This window comes from Zonotrichia leucophrys, chromosome 1 (genome assembly GCF_028769735.1).
Source record: "Zonotrichia leucophrys gambelii isolate GWCS_2022_RI chromosome 1, RI_Zleu_2.0, whole genome shotgun sequence".
NCBI lineage: Eukaryota > Metazoa > Chordata > Aves > Passeriformes > Passerellidae > Zonotrichia > Zonotrichia leucophrys.
The window spans coordinates 82,803,279-82,823,124 of record NC_088169.1 but is presented as its reverse complement, the minus strand read 5'-3'; the positions used below and the strand labels follow the sequence as shown (position 1 = coordinate 82,823,124).

The 19,846-nt window shown below is 41.9% G+C and overlaps 1 protein-coding gene across 31 annotated transcripts in view; it reads left to right on the top strand.

The window, feature by feature from the left end:
* The window catches only part of DLG2 (discs large MAGUK scaffold protein 2), a 990,031-nt gene extending 984,615 nt beyond the window's left edge, over positions 1-5,416 (top strand). For all 31 annotated transcript variants that reach the window (XM_064719541.1, XM_064719525.1, XM_064719532.1 and 28 more), the window contains one exon: positions 208-5,416. In XM_064719541.1, the coding sequence (XP_064575611.1) occupies positions 208-314 (107 nt within the window). In that variant the 3' untranslated portion in view covers positions 315-5,416. The remainder of the gene's footprint in view (positions 1-207) is intronic.
* The last annotated feature ends 14,430 nt before the right edge of the window (positions 5,417-19,846 follow it).

Sequence of the window (19,846 nt, the reverse complement as noted above, 5' to 3'; positions counted from 1 at the left end):
AGCAGTGGGATGGGTCTCTGCCACAGGCAGGTGCCATTGATTTGAACTTAGCTGTCATCTGCAGGGGTATGACTTTTCCATAAATATCTCAGCATGCCAGTATTCTTTCTCATTCCATAAGTATCTATGAGTATGCTGAAGATCTGCTGACACTGGATGCTGTTTCTATCAATTAAAAGAAATATTGATATGTTTTCTCTACTGCAGCTATTGTCCAAGGAGATAGCTTAGAAGATATATATAATCAATGCAAACTTGTAATTGAAGAACAATCTGGGCCTTTCATCTGGATTCCTTCAAAGGAAAAATTATAAATTAGCCACTGCACCTCTGATTACGACGGGAGAATATTTAGAAGAAAACTATAATATACTATTTGGAGGCTTTCCTTTTTTTGTTGCATTTATGTTCTTTGCAGTCAATGTGAATTTTGATGAATGTACAACACAAAGTGTTTGAAGCCATGAAGGACACTGATGGGTCAAAGGGTAGGAACAAAAAGACTTCTACCATATAAAGCAAATCTGTTGTGTGCTCAGAGCACGAGTTGTAGGTATAAACTTTTGACGTGGAGACCCTCTGTCAAGGGGAGCTAAGCCACCTCCTGTGCCCACGCGGACATTTTGATCAATTTCAATGGCTGAGCTCAGTGTGTTGATTGCTTTAGAGAAGTTCCCAGCTCTTGAACCTCACAGAGGGCTTGATCCTGCAAGGCGCTCAGCACTTGACCGCAATTCCTACACATGAGTAGCCTGTTGACTTGGAGTCTCCTGTGACCCTTCCCCATGCCGATCAGTCCCACCAGTTCAGTAGGACTGTTCCCGTGCTCAAAGCTAGGCACAGGCTTAAGCATTTTTGCTAGATCAGGGCCACACGCACCTTGCAAAATCAAGCTCAGAGTATTTGGTCCGCTTCCTGCTGAGGTCACTGTGGGGACACTCTGTGACCTGACTGGGAGGTGGGTCCTGTTCCAAGCTTGTCATTGCACATTTGTAGTTGGTACACCTCGACTTTGGTAACTATGCACATCTTTTGATTTCTGAAACCAAGTCAAACTTTTTTTTTTTCCCCCTTTGGAAGCACTATTTCATCAGGAACTACCAACAATATGGTTTATTTTAATGGTGTTTAGGGGTGGGAGAGGATGGAAGCATTTCGCACCACACACATGTGCACTCAAACACATTCCCATGCAGACAGACACATGTATGAGGATTCACAGCACCTATGTTAACAAGGAGGGATACAACTGGGAAAAGCTTTAAAATTTTTGATTGTCTATTTTATCATTTATATTGATAGAAGGCACTTAAAGATGGAATAATTTATAAAAATAAAAATATATTGATGTATAGAAACTAATTTCTATAGGTAAAATGTTTTTGTGAAGATATTTTGTAAAGATTAATTAATTGAAAGATTAAATATTTACACCCTTGTGCGACTGTCAAATGTAAAGAGGACCATCAAGTTGCATTATACCTCTTCCATAAAAGATTCTCTATTATTAATGACAAGCAAGAAAATTCCTTAAAGAGTAGTTGTCATATTTTTTTTCTTTCAATTTAATCCTCTCCCTTGCCTCTGTTTAATCATTATGAACTCCTGTGGAAAGATCTCTTGAACTCACTGCCCTGTAGGAATTTTCTGAACACAAAAGGATAATGCATTTTTGAGAGGGACAACTATTCAGAAGCAAAATGTCAGTGCTTATACACAGCTAATAATTTCTCTTGTAGGAAGGAGGCACCCTTAATCCCCAAATGTTTTATGACTCTTCCTGTTTCCCTCAGGGAAATAACAAAAGCATTTGATCTTTCCTCTCTTTGCAGGCGGGTCACCAACTAACTTGTATCTTCATTCATTTCACAGTCAACAAGGGTCTTAAAAGCAAAACCTGAGGCAATAGACATTTGTGAGGGATTTGGGGAAAGTCTGTGGAATTGCAGTCTGGGGTGTACAGAAGGGGAGAAGGAGGCATTTTTTTTCTCATTTCACATTGCCCTTCTTCTGTATAGTGATGCCATTCCTCACTGACTTACAAGGGGACAACTGCAACAGATGCTATGACAGTAAAACTGAATTGCCTTTGCTGCTGCTGGACCATGTTCTCTACAAAACCCACACTCCTGCCTCTGCTGCACTGCAGGAGTGCAATGCTTATAGCTGGTGGCTACAGCAGCCCTAATGCTTACGGATGTCTTCAGGGCAAATGCTAAATAGACTCCTCTGGCCCTTGTCTGCCTGAAGCTTACACTTGTGCACCCTGTCCGGCTGACAGGGCTTTCCAGCACCTTCCGCGGACAGCGCGACGAGCTGGATGTTTGCAAAAGCCACCAGCAGTGACAGGGTTAAAAACACGGGCATTTTACTGGCTCTTGAGCAGGCCTCTCACGCTTACTGCCCAGCTATGGTAACTCTGAGAAGTTCACACTTCTTTAACTATTTTTCCTGCCTGGTCAGCACAGCTTTATAAACAAGGGTTTCAGTTAAGTCTGCAGAAGAGCTTTGTAACCAGAAGGGCTATAAACCTTTTTTTTTTTTTTAAATATTAATTAATGAATGCTTTGATTTTGGATAATTATGCAGAAGTCCACAGAGTGACCCCAGATCTTTGGAAGCCATGGATTTTTCCATGCTGGCAAAATACTATTGCCCCAGGTTGGGAAATAGCCCACCAGACCTGAAAAACCAAGTATCCTAAAGCAGGAACTTCATTCTAATTTTCAGCTCTGTTTTTAAGCAATCAATCACATCTGCTTCTTTGTTTCTTAGTTCAGCATGCAGCCTTTTATGGTACTATCCTACTAGTAACTGTTTTGCTTTGTCATGTGCTGTGCTTTACAGTGAACAGTAACACTACGGCTGAGTACAATCAATTTTTCCATCAGTCCTTGGTTACTGTAGTTACATTATTTATTTTTCCCTGTCTGTTGTTTGTGCTTCCATTTTAGAGTTGACATTGCACTTCTTCTTTTTTTTTTTTTTTAAATAAAACGTATATTTAAAAACAAATCGTCAAGAGAATCAGTGAGAGGTCTTATTTCCCTTAGGACTTGTACTCCCATTTGTTTTGTGTGTTGATGTTTTGCGTTCCATGTCGCAGCATCCTAAGAGCTGCAGTCCATTTTTGCATTGCAGCTGTTCAGATCATACTGGGTGGTAGTGGGAGGAGGAAGAAAAGCATAAGACTCATGCAAAATTACATCTGGTGAAAAAGAAGTCCAAACTCACAACCCACAGCAATTGGCGCCCGACTCCATATTGGTGCTAACACAGCTTAGCATAATTAGATTCCTTTTCTGTCTGTGTTAAAGACTTGGGAGCGTCTAACCATGAGACCAATGCAAATGCTGGACCCTTTAGGAAAAGTGCCAGATCACACCCCTGGTGCTATATCTCATGTTCTGGCACAGTGTGTAGCACCATAGGGTCTAAGCAGAATCAAAATTATCACAGCTTTTTGTCCACCCATGAATGATCACAGTTACATCTTGCTAGCTTTGTGCAGATGTGCAATATTACAAATGAATTATTTTTCCTTGCCACAAACAAAAAAAAAAAAATAAAATATCTTCCATGCACTGACTCATGGAGAGCTTGCTAACAGGGCTTAGTGGAATGGCACTTCTTTACTGATCTTACGGTCTGACCATCGACCAGTGGAAGAGCCTCTTTCTTGCTTAATCCCCCTTCCTACCTTCCTGCAGAGGTACCCTGTCCATGCTAGCGCTTTGTAATTTCTTTGGTAGTAAAGGCTGTTTCTAGATCAATATTCTGTGATGTAATTGTGTTTGTAGCTAGCATGGTTTGATGCTCCGGTGTGGATAGGGTCCTAACAACCACTCAGTGAAAGTCAAGGATAAGAAATCTCTCCATTGCACTGAAATTACAAATCCTCTTCCTGGAGAGCAGTGTGGTACCTGAGCTAATAACCACTACGAGCCAGCAACAGTGTCCTAGGTACACAACGTCCACCTACCTATTTACATTAGTTTTCTATGGAGAAATTGTTGGCATTACACCTTCACTGTTACTCGCTCATCAGCACCCAGTCAATTTGTATTTTTCTTTTGGTTTTCTTATATTTTAGTTTTTGTTTTTCAAATTGTATCCCTGAGCAGAGGATTTAGTGCGTGAAAACACATGAGGATATTTGTAGGTATACATATATATATCCTCCTGTGTTGAGGATATATATCCTCCTCCTGTGTTGAGGAAAAAGTATCAACCTCCTTTTTCAGATGCAGATTTAAAGCCATAATATCTGCCATGTTCACAGAAAGTGGTCTTTTATCCTTCACAGCTTTTAATCTCAATATTTTCCCTCTTGAACACTTTGTCTGTCATGTTATGCATGTGGTACACTGTGCAACTGCATTCAAGCCCCTTCCTTGGTGGAATAAACTTTTTTCTTTCCCATTAAAAATCAGACATTTTGTCAATTGGTTCAGGAAAAAGGATGAGGTTATTATGCTAAAAAAAGAAAGTTTGCATTCTAGGACACAAGTCAGCATCAAAGCTAACAACCGATAACATATAAAATCTGTCCAGCATATAGCTGGCCTACATCCTCAGCAGGTGGAAATCACAGTCACTCCTCTGATTTCAATGGAGTCCATCCCACTTATACCCCTGAAGTTAAACATCCACCCTTCTCATCACACTGAGTTTTTTGCATCTTTGTAAAACACCAAGGCCACCCGATTAAACAGTGGCTCAGCACTTTCCATCATTATTTACTGCTTATTTTACTGTAACATCCAGAGGGCCAAGTCATGGACCAAGATCCTTTTGAGGCCAGTGCTGTGAAATTGCTAACAAAAAGACCCCAAGGGCCAAAATGGATTTGCAGAAGGCTTCAGCTGCACTGACATCTCACCAAGAGCTATAGAACTATCACTTCATTGGCCCTTTCTGAGACCCTGCCTTTAAGGTGAAAAGCACCAGAGGCGATCCATCATCTCTCACAGCACATTAGCAGCTTACACCTTCTGGCCCTACAGCACAGGCAACTTGCCCTGATGTAAAACAGCATTTCTGGGCTTGAGAGCTGGCATCCTAGCAAGGTCTTTGGTGCAGGGGGGAAAAGCATTAAAAAAAAAGGAAAAAAAATGGCAACACTGTTGGCTCTTAGTGGGATAGCCTTTTAATTTCTGGATTTGTGGTCCTAAATTTGAATTGGCCAGTTTGAATTTCTGAGTGCAGCAAGCTGCTCCCTTCAGCACAATGTCCGGTGTGCGTCTCTTTAGCAGGATGTTTCTCAGTCCAGCTGTAGTGTGGGGTACTCAGAATCTGAACTGGAGTTTACAAAACACCCTGTCCAGCTTACACTCCTGTTATGTGTAAATACTCTGCGCATCCATTCCATTTGTGTAAAGAATAAAGCACACACAATTATAAAAATTAAGCTGTATATTTCATACTAGCTGTGTCCTTGCTTATTTATTCTAGTCCAAGCTCTCAGCTGTGGTTGAGTTGTAAATGCTTGATAGAGTGTTTATAAATATGTCATGAATTTTATTATAAAATATTAATATTAAAGCATTTTTACACTTTATAGCAAATTGCTTCTTCACAAGGCATAATTTGTCTTTTTTCCTTGGAGCAGAATAGTAAAAGAGAAATATGCTTTTATTTTGTCTTGAGATATTACATCTATCACACAAGACTGACACAAGTCTGGAATTAGGAGGATCGTTTCACAAATTACTAAGACACCTTTTTCCTTCTTGCCCTTTTTATTTCCTTTTTACTTCACATTGATGTGGAAGTTGCCACCAAGAAGATTCAGTCTGGTGAAGTACAGCCACTTTCTCCCTACCACAGTTCTGCTGTGAATTCAGTACCATCAGCATCTTGATGAATAATTACCAGAATATTTTTTATAATTAAATAATCATTCCATGTTTATGACACTGCTGCAGAGCCATAGGGAAAAGGACTGTAATAATTGCATTATAACTGCTTCTATGCAGCTTAGTGGAGCATAAACTCATTTGTGCTATGGGATCCCAACAGCTCAAGAACCTTGGGGTTTGTCCATTCCAGGAATATCTTTGCAGATGGTTTGTGGGCTCCAGGGAGGCCATGTGAACATTGTCAGTCCCCAGCAGAGGCAGTAGCAGTATGGGGACACTGCTTTTGACACAGACAGCACTATCTGCCATCTGCAGAGGACCACGGAGCCTCCGTATGGCTCCGGGAGCCACAACTGAGACTGCAGGGAAAAAACTCTGTCCGTAGGGCTTTACATGTGTGATCACAGGGATGGCTAATCATCTAAACATTCATTGCGATATTTTAGATTTCTCCAGCAGATTCAAAAGAGGGAGAGAATCCAAACAATTGACATTGAGCAGGATCTGTTATTAAAGTACTTCATCCTCTCTCTAGATCAACCCGAGCCAATTCCTGAGACTACATTCCACAGAAACAAGAGAAACTTAGAAAACAATCTTTGTAAAGTGGATTGGAGACAGAAAGTACTTAAAATTGTAGGAAGCTAGACATGCTGTGATGGTCAATTCAGACAGTGGTGGCAAACTTTGCCAGCCTTTTGCCTTGGCCAAGCATAGAGTATGTCCCTAATGGTCACATTTTCTCATTTGTCCCACTGCCTTTTAATGGTTCCTTCACACAGACAGCCAAGTATCTGGATCCAGTTGTCCATTCACGTCCTGTGGTTTGAAAGACACTATCTCCCAGTTTGGACAATTATCTGGGACCAAAGTTACAAGGCAGGTGAGCAGTACAGATACTTCTGCTGTACAGATACCTCCCAGTGCCAAATCCATTTTAAGGAAGTCACTTCACCATGATTTTCAGAAGAATTTAGGTATCTATCTAGCATAAGCAAGTTATTCATTTCACTTTAATTAGAGCACTTTAAAGCTGGCACAATGCAAGGCAATGACATCTAAAGCACCTGAGGGAAAGCAGGGAAATGGTGATGCAGTTCCACAGAGCAGATCCTCTTCCCCATGAGAAATCTGTACCAAAATCTTTATTATTGAAAATTCCATCCTTGAAAGTATTCAAGGTTGGATGGGGCTCTCAACAACCTGGTCTAGTGGAAGGATTCCCTGCCGCCTATGGCAGTGGGATTGGAACTGGAGGATCTTAAAGTCCCTTCCATTCCAAACCATTCCATGATTCTATTGGACAACTGAGGAAGACCTACCAGAGTAGCCCTGCCAGAGCAGGACTCACTAAAATCACGATCACAACCCATCACTGCAAGGAAGGTGACACCACGGCTGCAGAGCATGGACTGCTTGGGTTGGCTGGCTGGGCGTGTCACCACTAAAAGAGCTGAACTGGTCTGCAGATCAGTGTGGAAAGCTGTGGACAAAAAAGCACAGCTCCCCTGCTCAGTGGAGGAGGGCAGTTCTGGACAGCACCCACTGCTCCAGGCTCTTTCTGATGGAGATGGATCCTGCCTGACCCAATGGAGAGCTGATGGTGCCAAATATCCCAGGGAGGGAGAGTGTCGTGCCCAGAAGAAATAAGTCATTTTAGTCAGTGAAAAATTTAATTGCTTGCTGCAGAAGCTCATTAACTACTGTCAACTACTCATTAGTGCTTGATCTAAGCAGAACCAGGTGGTGGCAACCAGGGAAAATTAATTAGGTCTAACATATTATAACAGTGATAGGGTTGTTCCAGCATCAGTAGAAGGCCAATACACAGCTGGCCCCTGCACTATACCAACTGATTAACTAGTGTCTCAGGGCAGGCAAATAGCCTGAGGGCTTCCTCTGGAATGTATGGACAAAGAGCTTTCCCTGCAGCCTCTTCTGGCTTCCCTTCTGATAGGGACTCACTGACACTGCCAAAGGCTTTGCCTTGCAGTAAAATAAAGGAATTAAATGGGGCATCAGCTATAAATAGCAATTTGAAGATGTCTTTAAGCTGCAAAACTCTGGGATGGGCTTTAAATATGTAAGAGAAGTATGAAATGCTGGGAATCTGGAGTAAAATCCATTCCTAACAGCTCATATGAAGTCCCAGTCTGAAGCAGAAACTCATCCGTGGCACCACCAAACCCTGTTTGACCTCTGCCTGACTTGCCTGCTCCAGAAGAACTGTTCTGAGCAAAACTCATGCTGGACTCCAAGGAAACATTTTCTTTAAGGTCTTCTTGCTTCTTTCTTTTTCCCAAGAAAGGATGTTGCCACTGTGCCATCTGCAGTTAAAGCTTATCAGGGCCTGCTCATTACCTTCAAATCAAAGCACAGGGCAAAATTGTACCAGTCATCAGCATATTTAACTACTCCAAGGATCAAACCTATGTCAAACATCCATTCCTTTCTCTTATTTTTTAACACACAGTGTTTTGAACACTGTCAGCCTGATGACTCTCAGAAAAAATCTGAAGGGTCTGAGGGCAAATGCTTGTCTTACACTCCTGTCATCTGAAATGGAGGTTTTGGACAGGAGTTGTAGGATGCAGGAGTCACCAAAGCACCATTTTTCCTCCACTGATGGTGTATTTATTGGCTGTGCTCTGCTTGCCTGGATGTGATTCGCTGGGAGTCAGTTGCTCATTAATGGCAATACATCTCCAGTAAAATATTAGGCAAATATTTTCTAAGCTATTAACTCCTCATCAAGCATATAATCCTTCTTTAACAGCACTGGCATTTGCTGTAGGTAAGTATGCTCATCAGCTTACAATGAAATCTCACAGGCAGCACATCCAGAGCCTCTTTTCTCAACAGACACCTCATCACCCTATTTTAGAGATACCAAATGAGAAAGAAGACACTATTCTGACACTGTGTCTGCTAAACAGGGAAAAGCCCTGCTGATCCCCAACTCCAAAGCAGAAGGCCATTTCCAATTAATTGAGCTTAGATGTTTGCCTGAGCATAGTCCATGGGGAAACTGGATTTGGGGAACAGGTACAGTCTGTAGATGTGAGGCAAATGGATCATGCCTTACTCAGCTGGCTGGATTTGGGGTGGAAAAGGGGTGGTCATTTAGACAGCTGTAGCAGGTGTGTAAGTGAGGCCATGGGCCCAAGACAGAGCTAATGGAGAGGTGTGGGAGTGGGAAGGTCTCGCATTGTTTAGTGCCTGCTTCACTCCATTAACCAGCAGAGTTACAGATGGAGACTAACAGGTCTCTGAGCATAGTTACACAGAGCAAATACCAATTTCAATGCATTGGATAACCTGGAGTAAAACACTAGGGACCAGGAAAGCAGTAAATCATAGCCCTGTAGAAGAAGCCAGTTGCTAATTGAGCCTTTGCTCATGGAGACAAATCCCCAGTGGCCACACATTTCTGCCATAAATACAGCAACTGCCTTCCTTCAAGCAAGAGTTGAGGCACCACAGAGCAATGAGTGCCTGAGAGAGACCCACACAGCCCAAGGCATCATCTCACTGCCCACAAATGCATTCTGAAGGGCCCCTCCACACACGTGTCCCAGCCCATCACCTTAATTCAGCTCCACAGACTCTGCAGAGTAGCTTCAGACTTGTTCTTCCCCACACACACAGACACACACGGGCTCAGACAGAGCACCCAGGGACACAAGTCTCTGACCTGAGCAGCCTGAGAGCCTCAGCATGAGAGAAGCTGCTGTGGCAAGCACTGAGGCAGCAGTGCTGTTATGTCTCTCCCTGGACTGCAAGCGCTGCATTCCCACCTTCAAATCCCTGTGCAGAGCCCAGGAACTGCAATATTGGGTCTCTGATGCTATCACTTAAGATGTTAAACTTTTACAGGGCTGCCCTTCAAGGTCCCTCACATGGGTACTTGGTCAGCAGGCACCCATCACAGTCCAGCCTAGGGCAAGGAATGCATACATTGGATTTTCTATATAGATGCCTTGAGATTCAGTGAGATGAAGCTAGAGTTCCCCTGAACTGCCCAGCCTGGCTGGAAAGCTTTAGAGCAGAAAGGGGAGCATACACACACACTCCATTTCATGGAGGGCCTGCCTTGTTGGCTGGAGCAATGTTGTTGAAGTGCTGTGGAGGTACAGGTTCTTAGGAATTAATTTTCTTTAGAGCAACTAGACCTAAGTCTTCCCAAATTTTTCATAGAAAAATAGCCCAAAAATTTATACTGTCCTTCAGTAACAGTTTCTACCTATTTATGTTATATGATTTGGAAGGTCTCCTCCAACCTGAAGTGATTCTGTGATTCTGTGACTAGGGAATTCTTCTCCATATGATGTGTGCCCACGGAGCAGGGAAGTAATAAGGCCACCTCACACTAACACACTATCTGCACAATCTCTGCTGTGCAAGGACCGTGTAGGCAAGAAATAAACTACAGCACCTTTATTGTTATTTTTTTAGCCAATGGTGCAAGAAGTCCAGGCAGGGAATAGAAAAAAAGTCCCTTATATGTTATGTATCCAAATTCCAGACAATGTTATGGAAACTGGAAGAAAAAAGAAGAGAAAAAGAGCCAACACATCTGGCCTAATTTTGGCCCATCTTAGCATTCTTGAGCTGGAAGGCTGAAAGTTCTTTGGGAATAATTCAGCCTCCATTTCACATGAGTAAAGCTTTACAGGCACTACATTAACAGATTAAATTACAGTCAGAGCAGAATTTGGCCACGACAGTGTGCTAAGCACATCTGCTCTGTCCAACTCTGTCAAGAGATCTCCCTTCTTCCCTCCTTGGCACCTCAGGCTGCTTCCATAGGTTTGCAGTTTCAGTGGCTCGGTGGGTCTTGATGCATTCAAGTTGTCCTGATCAGTCAGGATGAGAGCAGGAGGGGAGAAGTGGTACAAAAATTCAAAGGGTTGGGCTATGAAAAACTGACTTGAAAACAGCATCAAGGCTTCAGTGAGACTTATCCTAAATCCACACCTTTCCCATAACTTACAGAATTTTATCTTTACTGACTACTGACACTGCTGGTCCTGGGACATTTGTAGGAAGCAAACCACACTGACAGAATTAAATAGGAGGAGGATGATAATAACAACAGCAGCAATAACGAGAAAAATTAAGGTTTTCTGCTTAGTTTGAAATTTCATGGGTTTGGCTGCATGCCAAAAGAGATGGCTAGTTGAATGTACTTGAACTTTCCATGAAGAAATAATGCCCCCAAAATGTCAGTACAAAAATATCATGTATTTTGACATTCAGGACTCGGAACAGATCATTTCAGACTGACAGACCACAGCAAACCCATTCTAGCTGCTGGTTATTTTTTAAATGCAAAAACAGCTTTAAAAATATCTGTCTTTAGGTCCAGCTAAGATATTCTGAGATAAAGCAGTGTATAAGGAGAAAAAAAAAGTTTATTCCAGACAGTGTGACCAGCTTTACCCAGACCCCTGAGAGCCTTCCACAGTGGAGATGAATTTTATTATGTGATATGGGCACTCACTTGACAGAGAGAGATTTGTGAGCCATTAGTAAGAGCCCATATCATACACTTAAACAGATCAATTCCCATCCAACAGTGACAGAAGGAGATAAATCAAAAATGTGTTATATAGCAGGGACTGCAGACTTTGACCACTACAATCAAATAATGTTTATTAGACAAGTGAGCTGGAACCAAGTATATCTGAGAAATACTAAGCACCCCAAAATCAAACACCTATAGAGGGTTTTTTCTATTAATTGTATATTTTCAAAGAATCTATATTTATACCAGAAAAACAATAAATCCTGCAGAACTAGAAATGAAGATAGTTCAGGTAAAAATGTTTGGATATGTTCCAAGTTGCAGGAAAACAAACTTAAGGTGACAAAACAGAGGGGCACGTAGAAACCAGCCATTCATGGTGATGGGCCATGTGAGACATGCAGAATGAATTATGAGACAGCAAAGAGGAGTCAGATTAAGGGGAGACAAACAGTAAAATAAAATCTGTAAAATAAGGCTGAGGTCAATTCGTTAGAAACCAGCCCAGTCACAAGAGGAAGGAGTTAGGAGCAGAGAACGAGGCTGCCTAGAAATGGATCTGTTTGAAGAATAACCCCCTAGACAAAGGCAACCAGAACCTTGCTGGGCTGAGAGGACTGGCTGTCAGTATACTGTGAATGCAATCAGTGCCTTCAAAACCTCAGAGGACCCCACACCTGACTGCCCTGCTGTCTAGCAAACAGTGCAAAAATTGTTTCAGAGCTATGAACCTTCACTTGCCCATTTTTTTCTGCTCAAGAATCCAACAGACCTTCCCATAGGCCTAATTCAACAGGCAGTATGCCTAATATCTTGCTACAGATACCACAGTCTGACCCACTTGAAGACACTTACAGCAGCCAAATCTCATTGTTTTGCTTCTGCCTCTTCCCAGCTAAGCCTCTGGCCTCTTACTAATCCTCCTATTTAACATTCACTATTTGCATATTCAGCCCAAAGCTAAAATTTCTTCCAAAATGGGTAAAGGAGCTGTGCAATAGATGCCAAAATATTCATCCCTACCACTTCAATCATTGACAATGACCACTAGCACTAAGCATTAATCACAGATAGCTAAATCAAGGGATTTTTTTTTGTCCATGGTCAAAGCACCCACCACAGGCCCAGTCTCTGCCCTGTCCCATGGCACAAACCCAGGCAGCCACCACAGAGCAGTGGTGACTCTGTGAGGGACTCTGGCTCAACAATTCACCTCAAGGGCATTTAATAAAAATGCGTTTTGTTGGGAAAGGAAACTCAGTGTACACCCCCTCAGCCATCATTGCCTCTGAATTCAGCAGTAAATGTCCTTACACATGAGAGATGTTTCTCCCTGTTCAGCAAAGACTTCCCTTGGGATTTCTCCTCTCTGACTTAAAAACCCATAACTTGAAAACTACACTGCAAAATGGTTCACATTTGCATAACAGCACTAACACAAGCAAATTTGCCTTCCCACACCAAATCCAGGCATGCTCTCTTGGCTGTTTTTTCTTACTCTTGTATTACAGTCATAATAAATAGTAAAAAATAATTGAGAAGACATCTTAAAAATCTAATTTCAAATTTTTTATCCAAGGTCATCCAAGTGGTAATACCAAGGGGAAATACCATAAATTTTGACTTCATAATTTTCCAAACATAAAGACTGGTAAAAGAACGTAAAAGACAACATTATAGTGATATGGTCAGTCAAGCCCTGTAGACTATGAGGTGGTGAGAGATGTCTGATGGGATTTCAGAAGCTTGAAAAACTCTCAAAAAATGTCAGCAAGATGTTTTGAAAGAGAAGAAATTAAAGATGACAGGCATAAAAAATCATAAAAATAAATATCTGTTGAAGTATAAGGTGCCATTTTTCATCAGAGATCAAGTGAAGCTTAGTCTGCAAGTGTTTTTCCTACACCAGTACACTTTTACTGTTTCTCAGTTGGTTTGCAAGTGTAATAGTAAGCTTTTGTTGTTTTCTGCCAAAAATTGCCTGGCAAGCTGCCTTTTCAGCTTGGGAATGCAGCAAAAAACTGTTGTTTACCTATCACACATTTTTAAGATGTGGAATTTTTCGACTGATAATAAAAAGTGTCAATCATATTTTTAGCTGAGGAAACATGGTCCTGATGCATTCAGGTTATGTCTTTTGTCAGTTACTGCTCCCCATCGGTGACATATTAGTGCCAGAGCTGCAGGCACATTTCAAGTTTATTTAAGTTCACCAGTGAAACTTAAGACTAAAAATGGTTGAAATTCAAGTTGCAGGCTAGCAATTCAGGAAATCAATTTTATATTTCTAATTAAATAACTCATTAGTTTAAAGGCAATGCCACTTCAGAAAATCCAAATGCCCCAGTTTGATATGTGATGTCCAAACTCAGTGAGCAGAAGAAAGAGATCTTTCCAGCCATTTATCATAGACTCTATCCTGGCTGGACAGAATCACAGTTCAAGGTGATTCTGTTGATGTTTCTCTCTTGCTTGCTCTTAAAAACATCCAGTCCTAATAAAAAGTCACAAAACACTGGTCAGGTGATGCTGTCACCAGAAAACAAGAGAGGGAAGGTATGTGGTGAGAAGGTAGTGCCTGAAACTCTTTCAGGGATTTATTTGCACTGTACACCGGCAGTGCTGTGTAGTCCAGAGGAATCAATAAACTCAGTGAACAGGAGTGTGCTGGAGCCCCTGGCAGCAATGAGAGGCTATGTGGTTCAGACTTTATCCAGGAGTGTGGCAGCTGCTGTATGCAGAGATACACACTCCCCTGATGAACCAGAATATACTCAGGGGGTTTTGCAGACACCTGCCAGGCAGCCACATAAGCCAGCTTGGCCCCACGGTTCTGGATAATGTGCAGCTGGGCTTGGGACTCCTAGACACTGCCGCAAGCACTCAGCTATGAGTGAGGGGCTAGCAGCTGCATGGCTGAGGGCACAGGGTGAATTAACAATCTGCTGTCACTCATCACACTTTGATTCTATTAACAACAAAACAGGTTATTCCTAAAAAATAGCTGTGACCAGTGTCTCCTCCAAACACCTGCCCAACAGTAAAGATTGCCACCAAACTCCTGGGACTGCCCTTTTGGCAGCAGTGTCAGCTTAATCAGTTGTCTCTCTCAGCCCCTTCTTTTTCTGCCCAGAAGATGGCATTTTGTGTCATTTTTGACATGAAAGGACTCTCTAGAATGGTTCACACCATGAGAAGAAGCTGAGGTAGACTTTATATGGTCTTCAGATAACTACAAGTGGCAAGGAGATCTATCTTTAGACTTAGATATACCAGTGATTCTGAGCATCCAACATTTATGAGTCATTTCCTTCTCTGCAACCCAGACAGACACCCAAACTCACTTTTCTGCAGAAACAAAACATCTGCCCAGAACTTTGTGGATCTCCTCAAAAGCACTTAATCTGCTGTTGTGCTCCAAAAAGTATGAAGACTTATAAAACTAGCCCTAGATGCCCATCTGTTCTTGAACCCCAGGAAAATCAGTTCATCTACAGATCACTAACAAAAGATCCTCTTTGGGGCTGAGCTGGGAATTGAGTCCCATCTGCTGTACCTGATCCTGCAGTTTGGCCAGAAAAGACATCCTTCTGTCTGAGATTTGAGGATGAAGGAAGTTGACCTGATTTCTCATAAATATTCTTTTCCCTCCATTTCCTTTAGAAGATTACACACACCCACTAGTCCTGTGTTTTCCTGCCTGTGCAAGATTTAAGAGAGAAGTGAAAACTCCACCATCTACAAGTTTTTGTATTTATAGGCCACAACATTATTGGAGAAGAGGAGGCATCTAGTCAGAATGAGGAAAAGACATTATACCTATATAAATCAACAGCAATCATAAAACAGCTGATACAAAGAAACTTACTGATGTTTTTGCATGAAATTTCAATATTCCTTCTAACTTCACAAATCTCATTGAATGACATCATACCTGCCAAAGCTGCCTGCTTTCAAAGTGTCTAAAACCCTAATACCTAGTATCTCCATAGGGAGAAAAAGTATTTGAAATTAACAAATGGGTCACAGTCTGCATCTATAGCCTGATCCTGAAAGATGTTTTCATGCAGCATTTGCGCTGATGCAAGTTCTTCTGTAACTTTAGACCCTTCCGTTCATGCAAGCCAACAAACATCCCTGGTCACTTGTTTTCCTAGGACCCCTGGGGCTCTTCATGCAACAGGGTATCTCTTACTGGGTGTTTTCACATGAACAAGACCATGTTCAGTAACTTCATTTCCCAGTGGCCTCAAAAGCTTCTGGCATATCAAGGACTAGTTGACTTTGCAGTCAAGCTACTTTTTTGACCCATCTCTGCAGCAGAGATGTAATTGTGTCCGGCAGGAAATGCATCAGGTAGCATCTTGGTAGGGATGACTCAAAATGCAAAGCACAGGCACTTAGGAAAATAAACAGGATTACAGAAAGCACTTTATGGATCTTGATGAGTCCCAAGAACTTCAGAATTATCTTCATAAAAACATTCATATACAAATTTTCTCAGTTGTTGCAATTGCTATTTCTTGATTCACACAGGTCCTGACCTTGGAAAATTCATATGCATCTTCTCATTGACCTTTTTGGAAGCAGAGCTGATCTGCAGATAGACCATCCAGTGACCAAACCACATTTAATATTAGCTCCACAGAGGTGTCTAAGGTGAAGAAGTAGGTGAGCACTGGTCTGTCCTGCCCAACCCTGGCTGTGCAGTCATCTGTCACCACTGGTTCACCACAAAACTAACAAGCAGCCTGAGGATGGAAAAGATTCAGTGTTGGTGACCCTAACCCATGGCTGTGCCCAAGAATGTGTCAGGGTAGGATTTTATTGGTGTGCTGCTGAGCAGTATGGTCAGAAACAAGGATTTCTTAGGTTTATAGAGCTATTTTTAAAATGGATTAACACAATGCTTCCTGTATTCAGAAGCATTCAAGTTGTCGCTTTTGTTTATTTGTTTGTTTGTCTCACCCAGCGCCCAGAGGATGATGCATCTCCCCTTGGGTGTTTTGGGAACCACTTCTTTTCTCTTGCCTCTGGACATCAATGATCTGATGTTGTTTCCAGCACGGAGTTCTCTTGCTACTGAAAAAGCCCTCTGCCTGACCTGCCTGCCTCCTCCTGTGCTGCTGAAGGCTCAGAGGAGCTAAACCTTCAATCTCCTTAGGCACATGATAAATTGAAACTCGGAATGCCTTGATTCCATTCCAGCTTCTTTCCATGTCTCAGGTTCCTCACTGATATATGATATAGACAAAGGCAAATCCAAAATTATTTCAGGGCTTATTCAGAAGGAATCCTGAGCTTCAAATTCACAGTTTTGTGAGATTATGCTGAGTAAGGACAGACAGTGATTTCTCACCTTCCCTTGGCCTGTGTACCAGACCATGTGCCCCGTGCAACACCCTTGAATGAATACAAACCCAAGTTGCATTTGGTCTCAGTACTTTTCAGGTTTTTATCCAGCACAGAGCAGAGGGTTTTAAAACTGGCTGTCAAAAGCTTATTTTTTGTCCTTCCATGGCGCCATTAACTTACAAAACTAACTCCCACAAAAAATAGTCTCACTCTTCAAACACTAAGCATGTTCTATTTAATATTTATTGGCCAAGCCAACTCAACTGCAACAGATTTGAAATATAATTAACTCTCACCAGATGTAACAATTTTGTTTTCATCTCAGCATCATCCAAAAAAGATAAGAGAATTTTGTCCTTGAAATATTCTGTCCTTGAAATATCACCAAATACAAGCAAAAGCATATGCAAGCTTATTTAATCAATGATAACTCTTCTCATCAGTCTGAGTAGAAGGGGTCGCCTTGGCAAATGTGTGGGGTGGTTTTAGAAAGTAAAAACCTGATTTGAACAGCCAAATAGTTGTTGCAATTGAAGATGAAGTATTAAACACGTTAACACTCACAGTGAGCAGTAAATTTGCAGAGATACAGACACTGAGCAAATAATACACAGCCTGTACACTTTGGGATGCAGAGCAGAACAAAACCAAATGAAATCTTGGGGGAAATTCTCAAGAGCTGAGTCAGCTGGACATTTCCTGCTGCTTTCTCTCAAAAAACTTTTTTTTCCCAAGGAAAATACACAAAGGGGGAAAATAGCAAAGACAGGTGGGAGGGTGTAATATTGCCCTGCTGTGACTTTTTTCCTTATTTGCCTAAGTCCTTATGGAAAAGTTCATGAGAGTCATGCACATTGAGACTGACAGATGATTCAGATCTCTTACTCTACCTGACTAGTAGTTGGGTGCTCATGCTAATTGCACACTTTGGCTCTCATGCTCTTTTCCATTTCCTGCATTGCATTAAGGGAAGCCAAGAGTACATTATGTATGCAAGTGCAATGGCTTCCAGCCTTGGAAGAGCAATGGATATTGCTGTTCCTGTTGGCTGGTGAGCAGGGTGAGCAATTCAGAGGCTTCTGCAGCCTCCCAGCATCTCCTCCCAGGGTGCCATTGAGGGTCCATGACTGGGTGGCCAAGGCCTTTCTGCACTCAGTTTTCACAGCATGTTGGAGACCTCCCATGAAGCTACACATTTATCCAGGTTTGGAAACAAACATGGTGGAGAAGCATACCCAGTGTGCACAGTGTACTGCAGGCTGCAGCGCTGGAATGATGGGACATGGACAAGGAAGTAATGGTAAGGAAGAGGGACAGACCCCCTCCAAAAAACCTATCTTCCCATCATGAGGAATCAATTTCATTTCCATTGTCCAAAGCACTGGAGACACTGAAGCGAGTGAAGAAGGAGGAGCTACTTGGTCATACCTGGGCTCCGCTTGTGCTGGCCTAGGGCAGGAAGTGCCCACAAACTGTCACAGTCCCTCTGACAATAAGATGGACCCTTTAAACTCATTTCCAACCCAAACCACTTGGTGGTGGTGATGATGATGATGATGATGATGATGAGGATGACAATGAGGATGATGATACCCTGAAACCAGACACAGTCAGTGATGATAAAGCAATGAGGATAACTTCTTGCTATCCCAGAAGCCATTTACAACCATGGGAGAAGGACAGAATTAAGATTTTTATAAGCCACAATACCCTGAGATGGCAGTAACAGCCTCACTGCTGACCTGTTATTACTGTTGATCAGCTTTGTGCTTTCTCAGGTACTGATGTGAATCTTGCAGGACTGTTGCTCATGTACATGGGTACAATCAGCAGCAATCAACACTTGCCAGAAGTATCTGATAGGGAGGTTACAGCTATTTTCCAATATTAATCTCCTATGTGCTGTAATGCTTCTATTGATTGCTACCTCATTAGCAGAAGGCAAGCCACAAGATGAGCAAAGACTTGTAACTAGGAAATGGGCGATGTGCAAGCTGGGTTATCTATCTGTAATTCTGCTGTGCATCCCAGAGACACCGATCCTTTACAGAAACACTTTCAATATTTATAGTTCTCATTTCAACATCTAGTTTATTACACATGTGAAAGCTCAAAATGCTATAAGTAAGGCAATGTGACATTTTTATTTTAAAATGTGGTTTCTGTAATTTCATACTGTGCTTACTGACTTTTAAAACCTTTCTTACACAGGTAGAATTTGTGCATTTAATTCCATGTCACTGATTTTATTTTTGAAACAAATCATGACTTGCCCATCTTCCCTTGGGTCTTGCTCTTCGCCACTACCTACCTATGTGTGGCCATCAGCCTGGTTGCATTTCGTTCCTAAGATGAAGTTTAAGGGGGCTTTAGGGCACTTGGTAACATTGTCTGTGCTTTATTTCCTCCACCTCCTCCCTATAAATTGGTGACAGCAATACTAACTTTCCTCATCTCTTTATGTTTAGTTTTCTTATGTAAGTGCACAAACACTGTGAAACAGAGATAAACTTTTAGCACATGTGTTTGTAGCTCCAAGCAGATGCGGCCCTGATCTCTACTGGGGCCAGGAGACAGCACAGAAATGATGTTACAGAAATTATAATGTTAATGCACTGCCTATGGGGGTGTTTTCTCTCCCTGAGAGAGAAAAGGCTTATGAAAACTGGCTGAATTATTATTGCTTTCTTTTCATGTTGCAGCACTGCCTCTATGCTTCGTATAAATGCAGTGGCAAAGGAACATACCCAAGCAGAAGTAACTGGTAAATTACACCAACTTCTTAACCTCAGTTCTGCATCTATGCTTATCTCCTCAACATTTGTCATTCCTAAAGGCTTTTTAGGACACCTGCTCCTCTCAAAGCAATTCCCACCAGTCCATCTCTGATTAAACCCATGCTGCTGGGCTCCTGTGAAGCAGGGAAATTGGTGATAGCTGAGAAGCAACAAGAGGAAATTTCAGTTGTATAATGAGTTTCTTTGAGTTGATTCAATTTCCAGAGTAGTATTGTAGATCAATTGCTTGATTTATTTAAAAAGTGGATTGGATAAAGTAGTGGAAAATGTATCAGAAAAGAATTCTGTTCCTGAAGGATAGACTA